The 15,547-nt window shown below is 40.1% G+C and overlaps 1 protein-coding gene across 5 annotated transcripts in view; it reads right to left on the bottom strand.

Moving 5' to 3' along the window:
- Window positions 1–1,362: 1,362 nt before the first annotated feature.
- ABCG2 (ATP binding cassette subfamily G member 2 (Junior blood group)) overlaps window positions 1,363–15,547 on the bottom strand; it is a 159,723-nt gene continuing 145,538 nt past the window's right edge. For all 5 annotated transcript variants that reach the window (XM_013058053.2, XM_045079385.1, XM_004756102.3 and 2 more), the window contains 6 exons: window positions 12,010–12,099; window positions 10,733–10,857; window positions 9,314–9,468; window positions 4,410–4,499; window positions 3,475–3,557; window positions 1,363–1,578 (listed from right to left, as the gene is read on the bottom strand). In XM_013058053.2, the coding sequence (XP_012913507.1) occupies window positions 1,431–1,578; window positions 3,475–3,557; window positions 4,410–4,499; window positions 9,314–9,468; window positions 10,733–10,857; window positions 12,010–12,099 (691 nt within the window). In that variant the 3' untranslated portion in view covers window positions 1,363–1,430. The remainder of the gene's footprint in view (window positions 1,579–3,474; window positions 3,558–4,409; window positions 4,500–9,313; window positions 9,469–10,732; window positions 10,858–12,009; window positions 12,100–15,547) is intronic.

The following is a 15,547-nucleotide window of genomic DNA, read 5'->3' as shown; positions in this document are numbered from 1 at the left end:
CCTGAAACAGATCCTGGAATAAAGCATGTTAGTATGAAAGTGGTGAAGTCTGAATAAAGAGCGTGGTTTAAATAGTAACAACATATAATGTTAATTTCTTTCTTCTGATACATGCAGTGGTCTATGAATGTTACCATTAAGGAAAGCTGGGCAAAGGGCCCATGGGAACTCTTCCATACTATCTTTGTAACTTTTCTCTAAATCTAAGATCATTCCAAAATTAACATTTCCCTAAAGGGGAGCAGGAGGGACTTAAAATAAGGGTGTAACTGTGCACACAGGGCCACAAAACTCAGCTGTCATGATGTGTGATAACAGCAACAGAGAGGAGTATGCCAGCGTCATTTCAGAAACAGCCCAGAGAAGGAAGTGGTGATGGGGACGGGGTGTGAGGGGGCTCCCGTGGGCCCATCGTGTTCTGTTTCTGCCCCTAGGTTCTGTAGTTGCACCTCCGTGTTCCTTTTACGATAATTCACTGGACTCGACCTTTCCCTCTGTTACCCTGCCATTAAAAAAGTGAAGAAATTCTTCCCCGGTACCGATAAAGGTTAGAATGAAGGGAGAATCTGGGACTAAGAGATGTCTACATGGGAATGCAGACATCTGCATGGGGGCGGTTATGACAGGGTATTCTAAATTCAAGTTTTCGGAGCTGGGAAGGATCTTGGTGGTCCCCAGGTCCTGGCGCAGACCATTCTATCTGGAGCAGCCCCAGAAGCGCTGACGCAGCCAGGCGCACAGGGTGCCGCTGTGACACGCACGCAGGTCACAGACCCCTGACCTGCCCCAGCACGGCTGCGAACCGCAGGCCCTCCACACCTGGTCCAGAGGCTAGCTGAGCCCCCTGTTGTGTTCTGATTCCACAACAGAGCCATCACAGTAAGTTCTCATAACCTTCAAAGGCTCAGCAAAGCTGCTTCTCTCATAACAGCTGTTTTTACCCCATCAATCACACCGGGTTTTTCCAACACTGTGTAGACTTCATACTTCCACCGCTGCATCTGTGTTTGTTGTTACTGTTTACTAAGTAACGGAAGATCCTAGATTTGAACAGTGGTAGAGCTGGAGGGCAACAAACCTCTACTTGTTTTAAAGATGAAGAAATTGGTGTCACAGATGTTCAGAACCCGTCACTAGTTCCTAGAATTCAATTCTTTATTAGGTCGTCAAATTAACCTAGATGCTTCCCCCGTAGTTACTGTGTGATTAGATGAACTGATATGCAGTTCCTCACAGCACTAGTTTATGACCTGGGTTCTTTTGTGTATAACTCAGTTCATAGTGGTGTCTGTGATTGTCTGTGCTGAAAATAATTCTTGCTGAACGGTACAATGCCAAAGGAAAAGACAACAGAAACACGTCTGAAAACTTAAAATGTCAAGATGCTCCCTTTTTAATGTGTGGATCAAACATGTAAATTAAAGGGGAATTTAGGAATATTTTTTAAGAAATAACAATTTTAGGTAAGCAATTGTAAGGAAGATAACAATCATACATGCCAAGGCTACATGATTCTTCCACAGGCCCCATGGGGAGATATCGATGCCCTGGTTGAGCAAAAATTCTTCGCCTGTACATCTGAAATTCAACAGAAAGAGAATATGACTTCATTCTTAGCATTTGACAAATTCTACTCAATTAAATTCACTCCTCCCGGGATGCCTATGTGGCTCAGTGGGTTAAGTCTCTGCCTTTGGATCAGGTCATGATCTCAGGGTCCTGGGATAGAGCCCCACATTGGGCTCTCTGCTCAGCAGGGAGCCTGCTTCCCCCTTTCTCTGCCTGCCTCTCTGTCCACTTGTGATCTCTCCCTCTGTCAAATAAATAAAATCTTTAACCAAAATTAATTATTAATTATTTCACTCCTCCCATAGGTTTCCAAGGGTCAAATAACTATGCCTTTATATATAGTAGGTAACAGACAATGAGTGCTTACAAATCTGCTAGATACTATGTTGAGCAACCCACATGTAACAGTTTAGTTAATCCCTAAAACAACCCAGTGGGGGTTCGGATATACCTGTAAAAGATGAAGAGGCTAAGGTTTAAGGAACTTAGGTCCAAGGCCACAGACTCACACTGTGAACCAAGTTGCTAATCTCTGCAAATTCATTTGTTTCCAGATCTACGATGCTGCTCTCTTTGAAGGGCAGAAACATTAATCAAGTAATTTGCCCTCACTCCTGATGGGGTAAACCTCAGTTTTAACAGAAGGCATCAACAGATAACAGATGACATTATTACCAAGACAGTTAAAGCTCTTTCTAGAACTCATCACCCACAAATCAGCCATGCAAACGAACACAAGCTAACAATTTTGCAACTGGGTAGAGAGGTGAGCAAGGGCTTCCTGGCACTGTTGCAGTTCCATCCACTCTTGCAGCAGGACTGGAATGAGCCCAGCAGATGCCTGGCTGCAAGCTGTCACCAGCAGGCCCCTTAATGAGGGGGAAGCCTCAGTGGCAGCTGAAGCAGAACAGGGTGGGGTAGCCCTAGCACCGTTTAGAAAAGCACCTGGCTTTTCTAAAACACCTGGTACAGCCTTAATTATTCCTTGTTCCTTAATTATTCCTTAATTATTCCCCATTTTTGTGCAACTCTTGAAATCTGGCAGTTCAAAAAAAAAAAAAAATTGGTATGGCCAGACAAAAGACAGAGAGTGGGCAGGATAAAAAAGCTGCTCTTTGCAGAGGTTTTCTAGAAATACTTCAAACTAGCAATGTGTCCTGTTACTAAGAATTATTTCATGAAGGTCCATAAGATTTTTGATACCAGCATCCTCTTTTCTTTCATTAGTTAATGTATCAAAGTCAAACCGTTAACAACAATCATGGATAAGGAAAGTGTTACTCAGTTTTTAAAACATCCTCTTGATTTTATGGAAATCTGCATTTCTGTTTTATTGACACTATGCAATAAATGCAAATTCTTTCTCATGACTGAAATGTGTTTCCTTCTTTAGAGGCACATGCTTTAATAAGGGTATTCCAAGTCAGTTTAAAAGAAAAAAAAATAGCTGTGCAGACTTCAATTTCTTCATGCCTCCTATTTAGGTGCAGGAAGAAGGGGCAGGTGCCTCGAGTGTGCCAGGGAAATGTTCTGCTCCTGGCCTCGGGTTGGGCTTCCAAGAAGCTGTAAGTTCATGAATCTGTACACTTGCCATAATCCATAAATTCCAATATCCTAAGGCTTTGCAAAAATATCAAAGCAGCTCATTTCAAACTCAGGTGTTCTGAAAATAAAAGCTAAAATCCACAATTCAAAACAGCATTTTAAAAAGGCCCCAAATGAACAACTCATCAGAAACATTTCCCCAACCTAACTATAACTTGGACTGTAGTAGAACATCAAGGAGATGTGCACTGTGCACAGGTCTGCAGTAGAAGGACCCTCAGCAGCCACATGGTCCAGTGGCCTTTCTACATGACACCCCAAGAGTAAGCAAATCCATTCTGACAATGAGTACAAACTTACATTGCATAGCTACAGGTATCATTCCCTGTTATGTTGACTCCTGGGCAGAAGTTTTGTCCCAAAAATTCATTATGCTGCAAAGCCTATAACACAGGGGGGATGAGACAAGGTAAATGGTTTTAAATTTCAAAAAGTCTCCAGAGAATGATCATGTCCTCCTAGTTTAATCTTTACTGCTATTCCTAAAAACAAACCAAGCCTCACATTCATGGTCTTGGTCACATCAGAACAGTCAAAATTCTTTTCCCTGGCAACTAACTGGGTGGCCTATGTCGGGCTTTTGGCTTCTAAAACAAAGGCTTTAAAAAGTATTTGGCAAAGAGGGAGACCTGTGGCTATCCTACCCATAGCTCCTTCCTCCTCCTAATTTTATAATCCCACAAACAGTGGGATTAAAATCATAAAACGGTAGTCCGTGACTGTTGTTAATTTACAGCATCTATTTAAGAACGTTTTATATTGTTCCTGTTTATTTTCATCAAAACCAGTGCTAATTCTTGGGAGTCAGAACCCCAATCGTACTATACTAAGACACAGTTTTCTGTGGACTTGATGAGCTTTTTCTAAAGCCAATAGAGTAGCTGTATTATATGCTCTTCTTCTTCTAATTTCAATATAAAATATATATTCTAGCCCCCCCCTTCTCTATTTTCGTGTGGAACTGAAATGCAACAACAGTTTTTCATATCCATTAGTCAATCTTTCTCCTTTCTGTGGAGTTCTGTTTCCACCCCTCAGCACCCTCGGACAGCAGCGTGACTGGGGAAACCTCAGGGGATGATGGAGGTGAAACTCTTCTTCATCGCTCGAAAAATGAAACCCCTGGGAGACTTTCACAGTTCATGGCTGGGGTAATGACGTTGGCAGGCTTTATTCTGGTTGTTCCTAGCTTGGGAACAATGAAGCAGTCACAAGGACAGATGAGGAAAACTTACCGCATAGCCGTATCGAGGAATGCTGAAGTACTGAAGCCAGGAGAGCCAAGGCGCAACGGTTCTGAGATTTACCAACAGCCCCGAAAATATCTACGGAAAGAAAATGCCAAGAATCAGACCTGGTGAAGGGATTTCATGGCGAATTACAGAGAATAATTTCTGAGTCCCCTACAACCTTCACAAACATTTCTTCTAAGACTTCCCTTTGCGTACGTATGCCCCGCTCGAGCTGAGGCTATTCGTGGTTGTAAAGGAATGACAACATATCTCTAATCCCTATGTCATCTAATTGGAAGACCCTTCATTGTCAAGGCTTTTACTTTTGGTGACTGCCCACGATGAAAGATCAATAAAGTACTGACTGTCCCAGCGATACCATCACTCTATGCTTACACCAAGAAACTTACCAGAGCAGATCCTGAACATCTCCTGCCCCTCTCTACTTCCCTAACACAGTAAGATCTGTTATTTACAAGGGCTTGCATTCTATCTCCCCGTGACTATAGAAATAATCTGGCGTTCGGGATGCATGCTTAAAATAACCCAAAGCCTGGGGCGCCTGGGTGGCTCAGTGGGTTAAGCCGCTGCCTTCGGCTCAGGTCATGATCTCAGGATCCTGGGATCGAGTCCCGCATCGGGCTCTCTGCTCAGCAGGGAGCCTGCTTCCTCCTCTTTCTCTGCCTTCCTCTCTGCCTACTTGTGATCTCTCTCTGTCGAATAAATAAATAAAATCTTAAAAAAAAAAAAAAAAACCCCAAAGCCTGGAACTTATACACAGAATAACACGGAGTAGTATAGACTAACATATGGTGAATACCTTCATTTAAAGCTACCAAAAAGCCGTCTTACGGTGAAGGACCAAGGCCAGCAACAGATGGCTACATGAGAGAAGGTATATATTTAACTTTTAACTGGCAGTAGGTATGCTGGGATAGACCTAACAATGACAATGTTGGAGTGACTACGTATTCCTGAACTTGACTTAACCAGGTGCTTAACAGAGGAGACACTGCATCTCTGAGGAAAATGTGGTGTTATGACTGGTTTTAAAGGATCTATATACAAACTTCTAAATAACAATAAGATGAAGCATCTAATACATTATCTAGAACATTTTTATAAATTGAAGACACATTATGTATTGGATAACATGATAGAAAACATATGGGAAGGTTTATCACTTTCTCAATAACGATTAGATTGGTAGATGTCAAACTCAGAAATGGAAGACTTAAACTTTGGCAAAAATTTGTTCTAATTATGCTCCTTTTAAGGACATCTCTCCTCCTCTAGCAGAAAAAAACACATGTATTAAGTAAACAGGCTAACGTTCCTGTTCACTTGACGTTAAGGGGCAAGGTGGTAACTAGCTGATTCGCTTACTGATCCATCTATGTACAGGGAAAATGAAGGGACACGTAAGGTTAGGCTTCAGTAACCATTTAAAAAAAGGTAGGCAGACATAGATTGGTATAAGAGAATGTCAGGAACCCAGAAGGGAGGAGACACAGTACTCTGTGGACTTTGGAACTTTTCAGTGTTTTTATTTTTTTTTTTTAAGATTTTATTTATTTATTTGACAGGAAGAGAGAGATCACAAGTAGGCAGAGAGGCAGGCAGAGAGAGAAGGCGAGGCAGGCTCCCTGCTGAGCAGAGGGCCCAATATGGTTCTCGATCCCAGGACCCTGAGATCATGACCTGAGCCGAAGGCAGAGGCTTAACCCACTGAGCCACCCAGGTGCCCCTTCTCAGTGTTTTTAAAACACCCCTTTTCAAAATACAGGAGGGACCCACGATAGACTACCCACACTGCAAACTGTTCCACTTCTCATGGAGCTTAGCTACTCCCTTGGAGGGGAGTATATCCAGCCAAACCATTAAGCCACTGCTTAAATAAGTCTAACCCGAGCACAGAAGTTGGGCAATTAACCTGATGCTTTTATGAGGGAATCTTACAATCAAAATTTTTCTGGGTTTTGTGGGGTTTTTTTTTTTAGAAGTTTCTGTTTAAATTCCAATTAGTTAACATACAGTGTACTATCAGTTTCATGTGCCCAATTTAATGATCCAACACCTCCATACAATACCTGGTGCTCGTCACAAGTGCCCTCCTTTATCCCCATCACCTCTGTGACCCAACCCCCTAACCACTTCAGTCTGCTCTCTATAGTTAAGTCTGTTTCTTGGTTCGCCTCATTTTTCCCCCTAAGATCGTTTGTTTTGTTTCTTTAGTTCCACATATGAGTGAAATCTTGTGGTATCTCTGACTTGTTTCACTTCGCAAAATGCTCTCTAGCTCCATCTACATCATTGCAAATAGCAAGATTTCATTCTTTTGATGGCCGAGTAATATTCCATTCTGTCTATCCATCTTCACATCTTTTTATCCATTCAATAGTCAGTTGACATTTGAGCGCTTTCCATAATTGGGCTATTGTTGATAATGTGTTTACAAATATAGGGGTGCATGTATCCCTTCAAACCAGTATTTCTCCCCCCTCTGGGTAAATACCTAATAGTGCAGTTACTGGATGGTTATGGATCTTGGTGCAAATGTAAGTGGGATCAATACCCTGATTTTTCTTTCTGCCGCTTCATTATTGGTGTATAGAAATGCAACAGGTTTCTGTACATTGACTTTGTATCCTGTGAATTCATGTTCTAGTTCTAGCAATTTTTGGTGGTCTTTTGAGTTTACTATAGAGTATCATGTCTACAAACAGTAAAAGTTTTACTTCTTCTTTACTGATTAGGTACCTTTCATTTCTTTTTGGTGTCTGATTGCTGAGGATAGGACTTGTAGTACTATGTTAAATAACACTGTTGAGTGAGGACATCCATGTCTTGTTCCTGACCATGGAGAAAAAGCTCTGTTTTTCCCCACTGAGAACAATACTGGCTGTGGGTTTATTGTATATGGCCTTTCTTATGTTGAGATATGTTCCCTCTATCCCTACTTTGTTGATGCTTTTTATTAAAAAGGGATACTGTACTTTGTCAAATACTTTTTCTGCATCAACTGAGAGAAGCATATAGTTCTTATCCTCGCCTTTATTAATGTGGTGAATCATGCAGACTGATTGGCAAATACTGAACTACACTTGCAGCCCAGGAGTAAATCCCATGGGACTGTGATGAATGATTCTTTTAATGTACTGTTAGATTCAATTTGCGAGTATTATACTAAACATTTTTCCATCCTTGTTCATCAGAAATATTGGCCTGTAGTTCTCTTTTTCAGTGGAGTCTTTTGCGGGGGGGGAATAGGGTGATGCTGGCCTCATAGAATGAGTTTGGAACTTTTCCTTCCATTTCTATATTTTGGAATAGTTTGAGAAGAATAGGTATTAACTATTCTTTAAATGTTTGGTAGAATTCCCCTGGAAAATCCTCTGGCCCTGGACTCTAGTTTGTTGGGAGATTTTTGATGACTGAATCAATTTCATTGCTGGTTATCAGTCTGTTCAGGTTTTCTATTTCTTCCTCTTTCAGTTTTGGTAGATTATAGGTTTCTAGGAATGTGTCCATTTCTTCCAGGTTGTTCAATTTGTTAGCGTATAGTTTTTCATAATATTCCCTTAGAATTCTTTGTATTTCTGTAGTGGTGTTATTTCTCCTCTATCATTTGTGATTTTATTTATTTGGATCCTTTCTCTTTTCTTTTTGATGAGTCTAGCTATGCGTATATCGATTTTACTAATTTTTTTCAAAGAACCAGCTCCTGATTTCACTGATCTGTTCTATTGGGCTTTTTTTTTTAGTTTCTGTATCATTTATTTCTGCTCCAATCTTTAATATTCCTTCTTTCTGCTTGCTTTAGGCTTCATTTGTTGTACTTTTTATACCTCCTTTAGGTATAAGGTTAGATTGTTTATTTGAGATTTTTTCTTCCTTCTTGACGTAGGCCTATATTGCTATATACTTCGCTATATATATATGTCTCGGGACTGCTTTTGCTGCATCCCAAAGGTTTTGGACCATTGTGTTTTCATTTTCATTTGTTTCTATGTATTTTTTTAATTTTTTGATTTCCTGATTGACCCATTGATTATTTAGTAGAATGTTGTTTAACCTCCATGTATTTGTAGTCTTTCCAAATTTTTTCTGGTGGTTGGCTTCAAGTTTCATAGTGTTGTGGTCAGAAATATGTAGGGTATGATCTCATATGGTATGATCTCAACCTTTTTGTACTTATTGAGGACTGATTTATAACCTAGTATGTGATCTATTCTGGAGAATGTCCCATGTGCACTTGAAAAGAATGTGCATTCTGTTGCTTTAGGATGAAATGTTCTGATTATATCTGTTAAGTCCATCTGGTCAAGTATGTCATTCAAAGCCATTGTTTCCTTGTTGATTATCTGCTTAGATGGATCTGTCCACTGCTATAAGTAGGGTGTTAAAGTCCCCTACTATTATTGTATTATTATCAATAAGTTCCTTTATGTCTGTTATTGTTTTATATATTTGAATGCTCCCATATTGGGGGCATAAAGATTTACAATTGTTAGATTTTCTTGTTGAACTGTCCCCTTTACCATGATACAGTGTCCTCTTTCATCTCCTGTTACAGTCTTTGGCTTTAAAGTCCAGTTTGGTTTTTGAAGTTTCAGTTTATCAAGGTTTCACTATATGTCACCCAAGAAGCATCTTTTAAGAACTCATGTGTAACAAAATGTTAACTAAAGTTATAGCAATTATATTAGAACAGTAGCCAAAAAGGCTCGGTAATGCCAAGAAAAATCTGTATATTCTCTAATATAAGCTATCCCTCAATACATGGTCTCCTTAAAGCACAGGATCCCATTTACAGAATCCTCAAAGCAGGTTTAGCTAACAGGCAAATCTGTGGAAAGGAACAAGGGGAAATAACTAGTTCTCAGAGAAGCACAGTTCCTACTCACCATCATAAACACAAAGGAGATGGTCATGAGAAGTGTCGCTATGGATACCACACTCTGGCCTGCTGCTATGGCCAGTGCCATAGAACTGGCCGAATAAGCCACCATCATAAGGGTGAACATCATGACGAAGAAGGCCTCCACAACTGGTTTCAAGCCTTAGTTGGGAAGGAAAGAAGGTGTTGAATCCACCTGCCAAAGTAACTGTGTATTTGGGATTGCTTCCTATGCAAAGCATTATAATATTTGGAGAAACTAATACCAAAATGAAGAATATTCATCCTCTATTCAACAACCTTGGGTCACCAATTTCATTACCAGTCCCCCCCTCCATATTACTGTATAAAGTTATCATAGTTTCTTTTTTATACTTGTTTCATAAGCACATTTCCGTGTAACATCTCTGCTCCTCCTTTATTTATAATTATTAACAATTTCTGAGTATTTGAGATGGAGAGCTCCAGGCAACACAACTGGCCCCAATTCTATTGCCTTTTTTTCTAAGAACAAAACTTGTCAAGAGCATATTTTTTTTTTACTCAAACATCACCACGTGTCTGTTTGCTATCACTGCATTGAGTAAAGAAACTGGGAAGATTAGGTGACCTCCCAGTGGTTTCAATATCGGGGGAATGTCTCCACATTCCAAGTTCCCCAAGACAAAGCACCATATTAATTCTGGGATTGAGGGTGGGGTTAAATAAATTTCCTAAAACTACTTTATAAATGATAATGGACTAATACCATGGATCATACAATCTGAAGGTTTTGGAACAGCTGTCAAATTTGATTCTGAGGATCTAGGTTCTATGCCTAATTCTTCATGACACACCTCTTATTTATAAAATGGAAGTTTAAACTCAATCAGTTGGGTTTTTTTCTGTAGTGCTTTACTTATATATATTTTTTAAATAAAAGATTATTTCTGATGTGTGTTTTTGCCTCAGTGAAAATATAAGGACATTATGATACAATGAGCCTAATGCACAAATGAATCTAACTACACCTATCGAACAAGTATTTGTATTAAACCAGGAAGCCCTGAAAGTCACTGTCTTTCACTATCTTTATGTGTAAACACACAGACAAATATAATAATAAAAGTACAAATACATAGTAAGTATCCCAGCTCCTCTATCATAGTCTCAAATAGTTTTGTGAATTCTTTCCATGTTGATAAATGACACACAGCATCTTTCAGTAAAATTGAGTTTTATAAGTAGTTTTAAAAGTTAGTTTAGGGCAAGTCTTGATAAAAATGTCCTCAGGGAACAGTTATTTCAGAGTATGCATGTGGATAGATGTCTCCTTATCTCACTGGCTTGGTTTAGAGTTTGAGAACCAAAATGAAGCTGGTAAAAAGAAATTGGCTTGCCCTCATATTGAAGAGTAAAGACACAAACCTTTTGTTATACTGCTTACCTAACAAGAAGTATATTATACAAGTAAATATAATACTTGGTAACATCCTCATGGGTAGTAAATCAGATAACAGTTTTCCAAAGAAATAAGACGACACTCTGTAGTATCCACTGATATACTCATGTCTAAAAAAGAAAAATTCATCCTACATTAGTTAAGGAAGGCAGAAACCAGATTGGGCTGCTTGCTTATCTGCAGACTTCCGCCACCACCAAGGGTCAAATGACTACAGCTTCTCACATCCCTGAGGTGAACCTCCATCCTGTCAGCATCAGGCACCCTCTTGGGTGTGAGCCTCACCTGTGTTGTCACCCCCACACAAGTCTGTGCAATACCCCTCTTCTCATTATAGAACTCCCTCTGGATGCCATCCATTCCGCTCCCTGAGCGCCCACTCCCAGTGAGTAGATCTGCATCTCCTTCCTCTCTTCCAACACTGGCTCTCCTTTAAGAATAGCACTCCAGTAGCTGAGCTCAGTTATGGTAGAGGCTTTATTTTCTTTCCACTTCTGATTATGAAGGTGGCGGCTCTGCTATCCTCCAAGCTTCCTAAAGCAGCCCTGGATCACTTACTCAACTCTCATGACAAAAAGAAAATGGCACTTCTTCCTTCAACAATCACACCTTTCAACCACACATCCCTGTCAAATTCTGCTTCCTTCCCTCTCCAGTTTTAGATCCCTTCCTCTTCCTGGCATCTTCCTCCTGTAATTCCAAACTCCTCCACCAATATCATTCTTTCCCTCTAGAATGATTCCTTTCTTCAGTATGGGAATATGGGCAAATCTTGTCCAACTTTGGAAAACACAGGAAACAAAAGAGCCCTTACTTTATTTTAAGGCCGCCCTTTGGCTCCTTCCATTTCCCTTCCATTGAGGGCTAAGTTGGGTCCACATTCTTTGTCAGCTTGACCTCCACATCTTATGTTTACTGCTCAGCCTACTACTTTCTCTCTACCAAGCCCCTCTGACTTTGCCTGTGTGAGCCATCATGACTTCTCATCTGCTTAAAAACAAAAAATCCTTTTTTGCCCCTTTATCGCTTGCTTTTTCTGCAGCATTTGGATTTGCTGGCTCTGCCTTAATCTTAAACTCCTTTTCCCCTTAGTATCAAGCCCTACATGCTCAATGATTGTCCTCACAACCTCTGGCTGCTTTTTCTCAAGTAACGTGGGCAATCCCCAGGAACCAAGCTGTGGCCCAACACTGGATATGACCAGTTTGACCAACAGCCCCTGATACCGGAGAGTCCCCTTCCTGGAACAGAGACCTACTCACATAAAGAGCTTCTTCTCAACCACAAAGAGCTCCACAGCTGACACACTGCTGAAACACTGGTTGGTCGTCAGGAAGAAGAGCACCCCTGACCTTCAATGAAAGAAAAGTGGGGGGCGGGGGGGAAGCACTGCAGTCAGTGAAACATTCTTAGGTCAATTTTCTAATTGTGAAATGCTCTCCTCAAAGGATACCTCATAACATTAAATAGAAACTGTTCTGGTTAAAACAGGGAAGTATGCGCGCCATCAGCCTTCTCCCCACCATCTCTGGGTATCCACAGTGGTACCCTTCAGAGTCCACAAAGCAGAGTCTGGAAGTCTTTGTCCTGGGCTGCCATGGATTAAATTGGGTTCTCCCCCACATTCCTACGTTAAAGCCCGGACCTTCAACGTGATGATATTTAGAGACAGTGTATTTGGGAGGTAATTAGATTTAGATGAGGTCATGAGGGTAAGGCCTCACAATGGGATTAGCACCCTTAAAAGACAGGGGAGAGACATCAGAGTGTACTCTCTCTGCCGTGTGAGGACACAGCAAAAGGGTAGCCACCTGTGAGCCAGGAAGATAGCTCTCATTGGAATCTGACCATCCTGATCTCTAGAAGTATAAGAAATTGTTGTTTAGACAATTGTTTAAGCCACACAGCCTACGGTTCTTTGTGATGGCAGTCTGTGCTGATGAATATGTAGGTCATAAAAATATTATCATCTTGAATTTTAACTAACAAATCAACAAGTATCAGGCTCAGGTTATGGTCTCAGGGTCCTGGGATTGAGCCCCGCATCAGGCTCTGCTCAGCAGGGAGGCTGCTTTCCCCTCTCTCTCTGCCTGCCTCTCTGCCTACTTGTGATCTCTCTCTCTCTCTGTCAAATAAATTAAAAAAATCATTAAAAAAAAAAAAAAAAACGACAACAGCAGCAACAAATACCATTCCTAATGTATGAAGGGAGAAAGAGTGAACCAAATAAAGCCTGCAAAGCTTAAAAACCTCTATCAGCCACCGTTTTTTTTTTTTAAAAAGAGATTTATTTATTTATTTGACAGACAGAGATCACATCATATCATATCAGCCCACAACTGTCGAGAGCCTTGATGTTGTCCTTGACAAGCCACACCAAAATGGTTTCCAACATGCTCAAAAGAGAAAACATGGGCAGCTGGGTGGCTCAGTGGGTTAAAGTCTCTGCCTTCGGCTGAGGTTGTGATCTCAGCGTCCTGGGATGCAGCCTCACATCAGGTTCTCTGCTCAGCAAGGAGCCTGCTCCCCTCACCTTCCACCTGCCTCTCTGCCTACTTGTGATCTCTGTCTGTCAAATAAATAAATAAAAGCTTTAAAAAGAAAAAAAGAGAGAGAAAACAAAATGATGTTTATAAAGGAAAAATCTGTGTACCTGTAGGAAAAGGAAGACTACTAATGCTTCTTTCTCAGTAAAATAATTAAGGCTTTAAAAGGAAAGTCACAGTTAATCTACACTTTGCTACACAAACGCGTGTTATGAAAGCATGCCAACATTCTAAAAACTGGTGTTGGGCTTCCCTTTATAACCAAACCATTTCATTGACATTGAGGACATGAGTTGACACTGAAAGAGCTAAAGTGACCCATCATTTAAATGACACAAGAATACAAGAGAACACTTTTAAAAATATATAAACCCGGGGCGCCTGGGTGGCTCAGTGGGTTAAGCCGCTGCCTTCGGCTCGGGTCATGATCTCAGGGTCCTGGGATCGAGTCCTGCATCGGGCTTTCTGCTAGGCAGGGAGCCTGTTTCCCTCTCTCTCTCTGTCTGACTCTCTGTCTACTGTGATCTCTGTCTGTCAAATAAATAAATAAAATCTTAAAAAATAAATAAAAATAAAAATATATAAACCCAAGTGTACAGCCTCTCAAAAAAAAAAAAAAAAGCTCATAGACACTTAGTAATTGTTTTTAACACCAAAAAAGAAAGAAAGAACTGAGAGAACAGAATGTTTTATTTTTATTTATTTATTTATCTTTGAGAACAGACTGTTTTATAAGTAAATGTTTATACAATAATTAATGAACAGAAAATAGCCAGAACTGGTACACAGGAGGCTATGTAACTTTTTCCACACAAGTAAGTCTACTAGCAAAGTAAAAGCTAATTTCAGAAACAAGAAACATGCAGAAAGAAAGAAAGATGGGACACGCAACAATTTAGCTCAATTTGTTAAGCCTTATATCCTTAACACTGTTATGTTCATCATGATTTTGAACTAGGAGATACTGCTATTACTTCTAAATCATATGGTTTGTTTTATAGTAAATAGTTTTTATTGCTAAATAATGCAAGGTATTCAAATTCTTTTCACACTGGTAATCCAGGACTGTAATATCTACTTATTGATCCAAATATTTTTTAAAGTATCTTTTCTGTTTATATTAATTTGTTTAGCAACCACCACAAGCCTGTAAGGTAAATATTAGGCCACAGAAGCTCATATACTACATACAAATTAAACCCAGCTTGTTAGTTAGAGAGGGGCGCCTGGGTGGCTCAGTGGGTTAAAGCCTCTGCCTTTGGCTCAGGTCATGGTTCCAGGGTACTGGGATCAAGCCCCACATCGGGTTCCCTGCTCAGTGGGGAGCCTGCTTCCCTTCCTCCCTCTCTGCCTACTTGTGATTTCTGTTAAATAAATAAATAAAATCTTAAAAAAAAAAAAAAAAAAGAGAGAAAGAAAGAAAGAAAAGGAGCCAAGAGCTCGTCTTTGGGATAATTCATTCCCAAAGAGAACCAAACCACTGGCCTCCTAAGCAATTTCAAATGACAAAAAAGTGGCAGCAAGTTTATGTCAAAAATACAAATTAAAATAAATCCAAAGAACTATTTCTCCAGAAAACATTTGAAGAAACTGCTAAACCTCTTCTTTATTTCTCTGGATTCTTCTACCAAGAATTCTAATGGTTAGATACCCAATTCCTCTTTAAAATTCCAGTTGAGGACAGGTTTTTCAATACTTTTCCAAATACTTCCCACTGCACAACACAAAAGGTCCATGGGCAATAGATCCTGTGACCTATATTCTGTGCCTGGTAAAAATATGGCATTTGCAATGGGTACAGATCATCAATGACTAGAAAGCTTGGAAGCAAGTGAGAGAACCCCACACCCTTCAGAGAAAGTAAAGGGAATAGCAGTGATATAACTCTGGAAATAAGCTTCCATAATAATTTCAACATGGAGTAACACTATCTGATCCCATACAGGAGATAATTTATTTTACTTGAGTGAGGAATTGAATTTTATGCTTATTCTTTCTTTTGTAAACAATCTGACATCAAAACAGATTCAACGTAAGCTACTGCAACTTTCCTCATATCCTTCTGGCAAAATGGGGATAACACCCCCATCTCTTGGGGCAGAAATCTGTATCCATGATTTAAAACAGAGCATAGTACCTGGCATAGAACAGCTTTGTACATGAAGTATAAGGAGAAGTCTGCAGTCTTTGACACTGCTGAGCATAGACATTCAGAACATGCTAGAGCCCATTACCAAATCTCATCATGAAAAAA

This window comes from Mustela putorius, unplaced genomic scaffold (genome assembly GCF_011764305.1).
Source record: "Mustela putorius furo isolate JIRA1106 unplaced genomic scaffold, ASM1176430v1.1 tig00000382_pilon_pilon_pilon, whole genome shotgun sequence".
Lineage (NCBI taxonomy): Eukaryota > Metazoa > Chordata > Mammalia > Carnivora > Mustelidae > Mustela > Mustela putorius.
This window is presented reverse-complemented; position numbering and strand designations above follow the sequence as displayed.